Source organism: Protomyctophum parallelum, assembly GCF_964188405.1.
Source record: "Protomyctophum parallelum genome assembly, chromosome: 20".
Classification (NCBI taxonomy): Eukaryota; Metazoa; Chordata; class Actinopteri; order Myctophiformes; family Myctophidae; genus Protomyctophum; species Protomyctophum parallelum.
This window is the reverse complement of record NC_139718.1, coordinates 14,222,613-14,235,026: the sequence shown is the minus strand read 5'-3', so window position 1 is coordinate 14,235,026 and position 12,414 is coordinate 14,222,613. Positions and strand designations below refer to the sequence as shown.

The window sequence follows — 12,414 nt, the reverse complement described above, 5'->3', positions numbered from 1 at the left end:
ACATGCGCAAGCCGGTGGAACGTTTTCGTTTCAATTGCTAATCTTTTGTGGGGCAGATTGCTGCTCTGCAGTGTTTCTGCTGCTCATGCAATCGCTAGTCGGCTCATGTCGGCCCTAAAATACCGTTGCTTTTATTGACAACAGATGGGTGGATGCTGCTGCTGTACAGTAGTACGGTGTGTGTCCCCCCCCCCCCCCCCCCCTCTCTCTCTCTCTCATTCCGTTTCTCCAGTTTCACTCACCTCCCTCCATCTGTCTTTATCTTTATTCCTCTCATTTTCTCCTATCCTCTCTCTCTCTCTCTCTCTCTCTCTCTCTCTCTCTCTCTCTCGCTTGCTCTTTCTGAAAGAGATTTATCAACGGGGCACAGGCAGTAATTCTCCATAGTGGATGATCAATAATTCATACCAAGACACTCTTTTTCAGCCCGATGGTGAGAGAAAGTGTAATCGTCTTGCCACGCTCTCTATCTATCTCCATCTAGTCCTACAGTATCTCTGCATAACGTCTATTATTAAATCCATACACGTCTGCAACGTGTTCCTCAGGTATTTTGCCACAGATTTATGGAGAACATGCGTGAATCATCCATTTAAGTGCTTTGCCAGATCGGGGTGAATGATTACCTTTGCCTCAGAAGCTTCACAGTAAATCAGGTCCATTTGGGTCAATTTTTACACTCTCAGAGTTAAATCAACACAGTATTTACTGTATGGCAGAGTAAATATAGACGAATCCACAGAGGGGTGCCCTGGGCTCAGCCATTGCTCCATTACTGGGGTGTACCATTAAGCTGATTAGCTACACCTGGCCTACAGGGCATTGCCCCGTGGATTGTCATGGAGCAGTGCCCTTGAGGCCAGGTGTAGCTAATCAGCTTAATGGTACACCCCAGTAATGGCTGCGATATACCCCTCTGTGGATTCGTATAGCATGCCAACCTCCATCGATTGTGTGATCTCGCTCCCCACCCCCCGCAGAATAGCAATAGCAAAATATCTGCAAGGTTAAAAAACTTCGCTTTGGTGAATTTCTGATCAGTGTTATGTCACGAACAACTACTATGAAATCCTGACATTCTTTGATGTTGTGGACAACATCCTGCATAACTAAATTCAGGACATGTGCGTGCGGTGCAGTGAATGTAGACAGACACTAGTGCTGTCTGCCTCGGCAGGTTCTGTCGCTGGGTCGGTGGCAGGTTTCAATGGCAGACTGGCATCGCTGTATGCACACCCTACCTGGCAGGTGAAAACAAAAGCCACCAGATTAGCATTTGAATGCCTGATCTGCATGTATTGTGTACAAGAGGACAGGCAAAGCGTCCGTCTGTCCGTGTCTCTCTCTGCCTCTAGCTCCCTCTCTTTCTCTCTGTTGTGCGTGTGTTTGTGTGCGCTCGTGCATGCTCCACTGATTGAGGTCCATGGGGCACAGATTGTGAGTCGGGGGAGCTTCTTTCTGGGCCACAGGCGTGCGCGGCATGATAGCACAACTTATCTCCACCAGGTTGGAGGAGTTGCAATCATCCTGCATTTCACACAATCACTCAAAGTTATACCCGTCATTTCCACTTCCAGAAGTGCTCTGAGCTTTAGAATTAACTTGGTGTCCACGGGTCCTTAAAAAGTTTAAAATTGTCTTCAATTCTTTCTTTTTTTGGATATAAAAAATTAAACTAAACGTGCACTTAAAACAGAAATCGCAACACTACCGCACTAGCCACGAGGAGCTAATATGCATTTTTTCATATGGTCTATGGACTTATTGGTAGAGAATAATCACATTTGTAATGATTATATGCCTAATTCCAGTTTCCAGAAAATGAAAAATTACTCCCAACAGCTGGGAGTCGACAGGCGCACAGGTTTTGGCACGAAACAAAAGTTTCCTCTGAAATCTGGACGCATGTCTTCTGCGGTGGGTCGTCATCTAGATATCTGCATGCAGTATACAGCAGCAGAATAATACTAGGCTAAGCTACATGCATGGTCGTTTATACAGTGTAACTGAGGATGTGAAGTGACTAAGTGAGAACATTGGGGTATGTGTGTGTGTGTGTGTGTGTGTGTGTGTGTGTGTGTGTGTGTGTTCTCTATTATTGTTCATGTATATTTCATGTCGTAGACCCCTCCAGGAACACTAGCTGTCGTTTTGGCGTCCGCTAATGGGCATCCGTATAAATAAACAAATAAACGGGCAACGCTGAAGGCAACATAAATGGTTCTATACTGTCAATAGGAGCGACTCTAATGAGATTACCTTTTATCCTGTTTCTGCTTCAGTCAGGTTCAGTGAAGCGGGGTAATAACCCATTTAGGCCTGACCTTAACATTAAAAAGAAATCTTCTAAATCCTCCAGTTTTCTGAAATAAATATTTTCACGATTTTTCAAAAATAGCAGACCTACAAGCTCGTAGCGCGCCACTCGGTGGCGTGATATGACAAAATGCAAAAATAACAGCTTCACGGGTAAATGAAATGCGTTGAGAAAGGCAAAAACTCGGGTGTGGTTCAATTTCACTCTACATTTTTTACCATTTAAGCCTTGTATACAGAACAGTATATATTGTACAGCGGTTAGTGTCTAAAACACCATGCGGTTGCTATAGGATAGGGTGACGGTGTGGTTCAATTGACAAATACTGTATCACCAAAGAGTAGCCAGGGTGTAAAATTAAATTATTTGCAGTTTCTTCAGCCTAATTGGAACTGTAACCAAATAATGGCCCAGTGCAGGCCTGTGAAAAAATAAAAGCCTGCTGCAAATACATTCTTTATTATGCCTGGAGTCCAAATTGATTCAGCGTATTTAACACCCGAGCTACTATTTGGTTTTATAGCGCCTTTATCGGAAATACTATACGATGTGCATTACGTTAATTCACTCACGCACACATTCAGACACAGACAGGAACCAAGCAAGGCCTGCTCATCGGGAGCAGTTAGTGGTTCAGGGTAGCCTCGGTACCCAGCTTTTATTTTCGTTTGCATTCGTCTCAAAAATGAAAGCCTGGGGAAACGCATTGGAAGATCTGGCATAGGAAGCCCACATATTGTACTTTTACTCCACTGCAGTTATTTGAAAACTTTACTATTCACTTTGTAGAGTTTGATTATTATTACAAAACATGCATTAACCACTTCAGCCCTGTATGTATACTTAGGCTACTTGGTAATGGCCTATCTGCCATATTTTCTATGCATTTTTATACATTTGGAAACCTGTGAAATGGGACATTCTGCATAATGAGTACTTGAGTATATTTTAATGTGAATACTTGTCTACTTTTTACTCCAATACATTTTAAATAACACACTTTTTATATTTCTATATTTTCTATATTGTGTGGTGGTTTTGTACTTTTACATTAAGTACAACATACGAGTACTTCTTCCACCACTGTTCACCACAGCAGAAGACATGCATGTTGTTGGGGACATACTGTACGTGTATGTCCTTACATAGAGCTGGAGCTGGTCCCCGTGCGTGCGTGCGTGGATGCCTGGATGGCCTCAAACACCAAGGATGAATTCATCCCACTGGGATCAATGAAATCTAATTAACCACTCAAAGCCGCTATACTTATAGTACACTAATGCTTATAGTGAACCGGGGTCGGCTCTGTACGTAGTCCGCTCTTTATTTCCATATGCAGGTTCAAAGTAGTGAAAATAGCAGATCTGCAAGCTCACAGCACGCCGCATTGCGTCACGTTGTGAGCTTGTAGATCGGATATGTTCACTAGTAACCCCCAAAGAAATCCGAATGTTTCGGTTATACGTTTAACAGGACACAAACCACAAAAGATAGAGGTCAAAATGAATGAACCTCCATACTGTATGCCAGACGTACGTATATGTGTGTCGGTGTATGCCTATATTGTATGTGTTTGTGTACGATATGCACACAGATTGATATATATAGCTAGATAGAATCAATATACTATGCATGATGTGCGGATGCTTACCGCACAAGCAGTTACATGGGAAGGTGTAAATGGTTTAATACCCAGAGTTTGGCCCTCGGCAGTTATACGGTAAACCCTGGTTAACGCAGACAACTGTGATAAATCAGGGGCTTTTTAATGTGGATTGATTTCCACTGGCAGACTGTCTGTCTCCATCGAGGCTGGCCCACGGCAACCGTGATGCATCACGTTGTTCACATCGACGTGTCACCTCCTCTGACTGCTGTCTGTGCTCATAAAATACCACCTGAAAATCCTATGTTTCTATGTCAGTCGTTCTCAAACATTTTCATGTCAGGGACCCCCAAAATATATGTATTTGGCCGCCGACCCCCATCTGAAAATATGTTGTTCCAGTGACCTCCCAGAAGCAAAGATTTGAGTTAAAAACGTTCTGAAAGAAATATATATTAAAAGATTTGCGCCACATTTTCACGATTTAAAAAAAATAGCAGATCTACAAGCTCGTAGCGTGGCACGCGGTGCCGCGCTACGAGCTTGTAGGTCTGCTATTGTTAGCTAAAGTATAACATAATGCTTGTGTGTGTGTGTGTGTGTGTGTGTGTGTGTGTGTGTGTGTGTGTGACAAAATGTTAGTGTTCTAGGGTTAAAAGTTAAAACCCTGACTCTTACTTGAACCACCGTATGCCGCCCGAAACCCTACCTCAACCTTTCCCCTAGACTGGAAATGACGGAGTTTTGGATTGTAAAACGTTCCTTATTGAAAGTAGCATGGTGGTGACAGGCGGTGTTCAGTCTGATGGTTGCCCTTGATACTACGGTAGGCCTCCTTGCCTGGCCGCAGTCCCAGTAGGGGTGTGAACAATTTATGGCTATTTGAAGTTATTTCCTTTACTAGTAAGTTATTATATCATAGGTAATTCCGTATGTTTAGGTCCCAGGGAGACACAAAATTCCTCTTTGGGTTCTTGAGCTAAAGAGTTTGGGAATCACTGACATGCAGTGTGTTCGGTGCATTATAACCATTCACCGCCAATGAAATAACATTTGAGTTGCTGTGTAGGTGCGTTGATGAACATGCTCTGCTTTTTTTCTCCATCCCGCAGATTGAAGACATAGTCATGCGAATACAAGACGAGAAAGCAGGAGGTGTAGCCATCCGAACGGTCAAAAGCTTCCTGTCCAAGATCCCCAGTGTGGTGTCAGGTAGGTAACCGTTGTGTGTGTGTGTGTGTGTGTGTGTGTGTGTGTGTGTGTGTGTGTGTGTGTGTGTGTGTGTGTGTGTGTGTGTGTGTGTGTGTGTGTGTGTGTGTGTGTGTGTGTGTGTGTGTGTGTGTGTGTGTGTGTGTGTGTGTGTGTGTGTGTGTGTGTGTGTGTGTGTGTGTGTGTGTGTGTGTGTGTGTGTGTGTGTGTTTCTTTTTCTGCATGAAGGCTTTTTTGCATTCTCTCAAAAATAGTGAAATAGAGTGTAACCCTCGGAGAGCTGTGTGTGTGTGAATTATTTTAGCTTTTCCTGCATTTGAGTGCGTCTGTGTCTGTGTCTGTGCATGTGCATGTGCATTTAGTTTTTGTTCACACAGTAAGTGAGTCAGAATCAAGGGACCAACAATGGGACCTTTGGGCTCATTTAAATTGCTGCTCCAGATGGAGGCAAATTAGAAGACCTTAACAACCATGGAGAGGATGGCTATGGTTGGTTGTTGACCTTGTCACAGAGACGCACACACATGCACATACACACACAGCCTCTGCCAAGAACAGAGTCTGGCCCAAATTAGCGTGCGGTCCAGGAGTTGTGAGAGGTGAGTCCTTTAGGATGAGAGTGGCTTTTCAAATGCATTCGCTCTGAAAACACCTACTCAGCCCTGACCCACGCCGTCCATAGTTGTGAGGCACGGCTCCCTGGCACCAGGGCCAAATTAGCCATAGGGCCAGTGGGGCCGTGGCCCAGGGGCTCATGGCTCTCAGGGGCCCTTCGGGACAAATTGGACCGCACGGTACTGGGTTTGAGGCCCTTCATTGGCCGTTGAAGTTGTTCAATTTAGGTCAAAAATATGATAAAAACACGAAAATGTTGTGCGCACGCATGCTATGGGGGCCCCAAAACATTTCCCGGCCTTGTAAGGGGCCCTCGTGGGGGTTAATCCGTCCCTGCCTAGCACAGACGGTGCTAAACGCCAACAAGGAGAACAACAATGTGTGGAAGATACCATGTTCACAAACACTTGCTCAAGGACAGTTTGTTTGTGTGTTTGTTTGTATAAGCATTAAAAGCATTAATCCTTTCTCTGTGTGCCAGGAGCGGACATTGTTCAGTGGCTGATGAAAAACCTCTCCATTGAGGATTCAGGTATGTGTGTGTTTGTATTGTGTGTGTGTGTGTGTGTGTGTGTGTGTGTGTGTGTGTGTGTGTGTGTGTGTGTGTGTGTGAGACTGCCACCATGCATACTGTACCACAGTGGTTCTCAAACGGTGGGTCGAGACCCCCGGGGGGTCCCCGTGTGATTTTGGGGGGGGGGGGGGCTCAAGAAAAAAGAAAGGAAAAAATTAAAATAAACATTAAACTTCATCAAATGTAATCCATAAACTACAACATTACCTACCGATATATAAAAACGGGTCAAACTTTGGTCAAATTGGCACCTAGGCTGCTGAGCCAGCCTGACGGCGAGCCACAGGTTCGACTCCCGATCCCGACAGCCTTTGCCACATGTCTTCCCCCCATCTCTCTCCCCATTTCCTGTCAGTCTACTTTCAACCTATCAATAAAGGCAGAAAAAGCTAAAAATATATGTACCGGTATCTTGGGGGGGGGGGGAGCACGGCCTGAAAAGGTTGAAAACCACTGCTGCACCGGTGCTATTGAAATATATATAATAAATATTACAATAATAAAATATTGTACATTTCCGCCCACCTAACCTTGTTTGCCGTTTTATTTCTCGACAGCCGAAGCCATCCACCTGGGGAGTCTGGTCGCTGCCCAGGGCTACTTCTTCCCCATCTCGGACCACGTCCTCACACTCAAAGACGACGGCACCCTTTACCGCTTTCAGGTACAGTGAGATACCAAGAGCTGCACCATGGGCCAGGGAAGCCCTGGGTATATATGCCCTGGGTATATATGCATGGGGTCCTTTCAATAAGTCAATACAGCAAATAGCAGCACTATTACTTGTTTCAGTGATATACATTTATCGTCGCGGGTGTTGGGGCGGAAACCTTGTATGTCCAAAACCGTTATTTTTCAGGAAATGGGGGGTAAAAAGAACCTGTCTTCCATTGGATCCAATGTAGTTGATTCAGTCATAAGCTATTTTTCATTTGTTGATTATTTATAAAAACCCACGGCTATGTTTAAAACAGAATAGTGCATCGCGACACGTTGATCTGCTACATGTATTTGTTTTCGGACGGATCTATACCTACAGTATGCTCCTGCATTGTCCAAAGGAATTAAGCCAAACAAAAATAAGTTTTACTGTTATGTACCTGTTCAGAAGTACTTTCGCTCAAGTACATTTTGAATTCCTGACACTTAATTGTAACCGAGTGTTTCTACAGTGCAGTATAGATACTTTTACTTTGAAAAATGTGAGCACTTTTTCCACCTCTGGTCCCTCGCCCTATGAAGGTTGAGTCTCTCCTTAAGACACTCTAATGACTCCCTGCATGTCAGAATTGTGTTGATATGGGCAGAGGGTTTAGCCTTTGGGGGAATGTACGCCAGGCAGGCGGCCAGCTGCAGGGGTGAGGTTTCTTCCGTGTGACAGGTCTTGCTGATGGCCAATTGTCCTCCGCTGTGACTCACTCTACTCCTCCAACCGTGGCCATTAGCATGCTAATGCAGCCAGGCCAGCAGTGTTGCCATGTGCTGTGTGCTTTATTATATTTAAGCAACGTTGGGCTTGTTTTTCTCTAAAGTCACATGGTAAATATTGGCAGTTGTTTCTAAAGTGTAGTTGCTTGTTTTGGGCTTGCTGCCTAAATGTTGTTTAAGGTTCTCACACATTTTCATGTCAAGGACCTCCACAATGAATATGTATTATGAAAAAGACATTAGAAAAACAAAGAAAAATAACCCTCCCGCCAAGGCCTCCCCCCATCCCAGAATGACGCAATATTTAGTTGTTTCAAAGAGATATTCAAAATGATGCTTGTAGGTTAGCTATTTTCAAATATCTGATGCATTATGTTTAAAGTGCGCATAATATGTACCGGTAACCTAGTTGCTTCTTTTGGGCTTGTTTTCGTAGACATGGTTGCTCCTGCAACACTGGAGGCTAGAGCCTTTCACTATCGGAAGTGCTGCGCTTTTCCCAGTCACCCCACACACCCTCCTCCTTCCTCCCAATCCATCTACACTTCTATTGCCCTAGATTAAGAAAGGCATTATGTGCATGTGCTGGAGTTGATGGTATGTGTGTGCGCGTGCGTGCACCTGTATTACGATCTAATTAATTGAATACACAGGACCACAATGGAAACAAGCCCTCTTTTTGTGTTATGCTTTTAGCATCATTGAATAATTGTACCACTGTGCTATTAATTTGCAAACCGTTACTAATCTGTCAATCGATCAATAGATGCATGCATGGGCCTAATGTCCCCATAAGTGTAGTAGATTTTGAGGAATTGTCACAGAAAAATTGACACAGAAACACAGAAATTGTTTTGTGGTTATTAAAAATATTCAGGTTAGGATTAGGATGAGGTGTTTAGAGATTAGGTTTGGGGGATTGGGTTAGAGAGTTATGCCTGATTTACATTTACTGTACGTGTGCGTGTGCAGGTTTGTGTGTGTCCCTAAATAAAAGAAATAGCCGATCTACAAGCTCACAACGCATCACAACGCATGCTGTGAGCTTGTAGATCCACGAATTTGGTGTTAATTTCTTTTAAATGGGATTCAGAAGAAACGGCCTGCTCAGTCCTCATGCATTGAAGGAAGCATGTTCAGGGCTCTCCCCAGGTTGGCAGAGGGAGAGCTACGCCCAGGATTACACCCGGTACACCGGGTGAAAAAATGGGTTACAAAATCGTGGAATACAAACTTAAATAATAAATACATTAATAAAGATCACTGTTCAACGCTGATGTCCTCCCAAGTGCAGTAATACAGTACAACCATGTATGTGTTTGTTTGCGGGGTGGTGGGGTGTGGTGGGGGATGGGGGGTAGAAACATGTGTGTCACCCTTCGCATTGAGTAGCAGCTAAAAATATTCTCTCTGATGTTGTCATGATGCAACAATTAAGGCCTGTGCGTCACACACACCAATACAGAGAGACCCGCTACCGTGTGGCACATTTTGAAATATATGTATCCTTGTGTTCGTCACCGAATAATGTACCGCGATTCAACTGTGCCTGGGGACTTTTTTTTTATCTCCTTCCTTCCCCGTGCGTAATGCCACGTAGCTATAAATAGGCTGCCACACTGGTGGTGGAACACCGTGATGTTATGATGACAATGTCCCTCCATTGCTCTGACTTCCAGCCGGAATTGGCTTATTTACGCGTGCGGCCGCGAAAACCTTTCATCTTTTCATCCTCAACCCGAGTTGAAATGAAGATTGAAGAGGGGAGAAGGAGCGCCACGCATTAACCTTTCTATTCATTCTTGCTTGTACTTAATCACAGCACATCCATAAGTGTCAGGCTTTTGTTCCGGGGACTAATTATCATTTTGAGAGTTAACATTGGAAATGAACTGCGCTTTATGGTCGAGCATTACCCTCATTCTAATTCTGCCCCTTTCGCCATTAAGAATGCATGATGGATCTGACAGATCCATTATTAATGGGCCAGGGAATGAACATTGAATCAGTAATATCAGTTGCAATAGATGATGAAATATGGATAGAGAGAATAGTTACTGTGCAGTGGCCCGTCCCCAAGGTGCGTAAGGAAGCTATTGATTATATCTGACACGTCAAGCCTCTTCTGACCTCCGGTATGGCGCTGAAGACGAGCACAGGGGGGCTTTAGGTAGTTGCAGGAGTAATTACAGCATGTGTACTGTACATGCTGTAGTGCTACTGTATATCGGCATGTGTATTTGTCAAGTTGTCAAAAAACGAAAGAAAAATCGAACGTGCAATGGTGGTTATTCGGATGTTTCTTGCCTACGGAAAGTAGCAGAGTTCATGTTCATGTTCATGTTCTGCCTGATGACCAAAAAGCCTAATGTCTCCTGAGATAAAAGTATATATAGCATTGAAAGATGTACATAAAGGAAAAGTAAAAGTACCTCAAAATTGTAGCGTACTTTAGAAACCTCCTATCTCCATATTCAAACTTATTTTCAATATAAATTAACGCTCTACTTGATCAAACTACAGCATCACACAAAAGTATCAGATCTGCAAGCTCGAAACGCGATGTAAAGTGACATTTTCAAGCTTGTAGTTCTGCTACATTTAATACTTTAGAACTTGAATGGTGAAAGGCTTTCAGGAAACAGTTTTGGACATGTGAGTGAAGTTTCCACCCGACAAAGACAACATTTTCGTCGTTTCTTTCCACCACTGGGAACTGTTGTTTGACGGGACTTCATCTTTGTTTTTGTTTGTTTTTCCTCTACAGTCTCCCTACTTCTGGCCTTCAAACTGTTGGGAGCCAGAAAACACAGACTATGGTAAGTCAAGATTATGGACCCGCTGGCAGTTGTGGTTTGCTTGCTTCTCTCTCTCTCTCTCTCTGTCCAGTTAAGCCATTCAAATCTCACTGCAAATAAAAACAACACGCTTAACAAGTGATTTATAACTATTCAGACCTTTCAGTATTCGTTCAAGATCATTTTCACAAATTTCCTTACGGAATTTGCATGGCAGATCATTAGATGCTTTCAAGAATTTCCACTTAAATGATAATGTGACTTGCCAAAAGTCAAAAGTAATCATGAAACAAGGGGAATAATCTTAAACATAGTAACAAAGGAAAGTTGTTTCAGACAAGTAATTACATATTGTCATGTAATTCTTTGCAGTAGGAAGGGCATTACACTGTGTGAATATTACACCCCAATAAAGCAGTCATTTTTATTCAGTCCATTTGGGAATGAGACATTAGAGATAGGGTGAGAAGTTCAGTCACGTGAGAGAGACTCGGAGAGACGTGCAAGATGGCGCGGACGCTTCCAGACGCCGTCAGGTCGCTCTGACAGATAGTGCTGTTTACGTGATAAGAGGCTATACTGTATGCATTGTACTTAGGGACAGTTTTAGGTTTTAAAGTTATATTTTAAGTTGCACCGCGGAAATGAAGACATATGATCGTCAAACACTGGTGGATATTGGCACTCACCACCACTCCCATGCCTCTCCACTACTCGAGTCCACATCATGGCCTGTTGAGCTTCTGAGAAGATCCAGGATTAGAAGAAAACACAGTGGTAGTCGTGGAAGTATAAAACAGAATGTGAGAAAGCGGGCACATATAGGCTTTCGCTGCCCTCCATTCTACTTGCAAACGTCCGGTCCCTGAAGAATGAGTATCAGCTGAATGATCTCCGGGGACGAGTAAAATATCAAAGGGATATTAGAAACTGTAACATTCTCTGTTTCGTGGCCTGATGATCAAGATCATGCGATCAGGCCATCGGACGCTTTTAATGGGTATCGCCAGGACGGAACGGAGGAATCTGAGAGACAGACGGGAGGAGGTGTCTGTTGTATGATCAACAAGGACTGGTGTGACGCTAGAAGTGTTACAAAACTGGCCAGCTCCTGCTCACCCGATCTGGAACAATTGTCATTAAAATGTAGACCCTTCTTTCTCCCACGGGAATTCTCATCGGTGATATTTACAGCTGTTTATATTCCACCACACGCGAGAAAGGAGACTGCTCTATCGCTTTTCCACAACAGCCTAAGTGGGCTACAGACGAAGAATCCCGACTCTGTCTTTATCGTGGCGGGCGATTTTAATCGCGTTAATTTAAAGTCAGTGTTGCCTAACTTTTATCAACACATTGACTTCGCCACACGAGGTAAAAATACCTTGGATCACTGTTATTCTCTCCTCAAGGGAGGGTATAAACCCCAAGTCCTTCCTACTATAGAGCGTCGCAGTCCCTCCCCCTTTCAGAACGGCGAGTGGCCCAGGAAATGAAATGCAATGCATTCTGACCATAGGATTTTCTTTAAGTATTTATTTAAAGACGGTTACGCCGCGGACAAAGCCAACTCGGATCGTGACAAATCATGACAATGAACACTTACACAATATTTTGGGCCGATCAAATCATTAGAAAGAAGAAAATAAAGGCAGGAGACAACACTATTTTTTTTGTTTTTCTTCTTATAAATTATTTGATCGGCCCAAAACATTGTGTTCATTGTCATGATTTGTCACGATCCGAGTTGGCTTTGTCCGCGGCGTAACCGTCTTTAAATAAATACTTCCTATGGTCAGAATGCATTGCATTTCATTTCCTGGGCCACTCGCCGTTCTGAAAGGGGGAGGGACTGCGACGCTCTATT

At 43.7% G+C, this 12,414-nt stretch overlaps 2 protein-coding genes across 2 annotated transcripts in view; both read left to right on the top strand.

Moving 5' to 3' along the window:
- Positions 1–12,414, top strand: part of LOC310878263 (signal-induced proliferation-associated 1-like protein 1) — a 303,780-nt gene that overhangs the window by 177,893 nt on the left and 113,473 nt on the right. The window lies entirely within an intron of this gene.
- Positions 1–12,414, top strand: part of LOC310878383 (regulator of G-protein signaling 6-like) — a 103,076-nt gene that overhangs the window by 66,863 nt on the left and 23,799 nt on the right. Inside the window, exons 3-6 of the mRNA XM_083792699.1 lie at positions 5,036–5,135; positions 6,229–6,279; positions 6,879–6,985; positions 10,517–10,568. Of these exons, the coding sequence (XP_083648825.1) occupies positions 5,036–5,135; positions 6,229–6,279; positions 6,879–6,985; positions 10,517–10,568 (310 nt within the window). The remainder of the gene's footprint in view (positions 1–5,035; positions 5,136–6,228; positions 6,280–6,878; positions 6,986–10,516; positions 10,569–12,414) is intronic.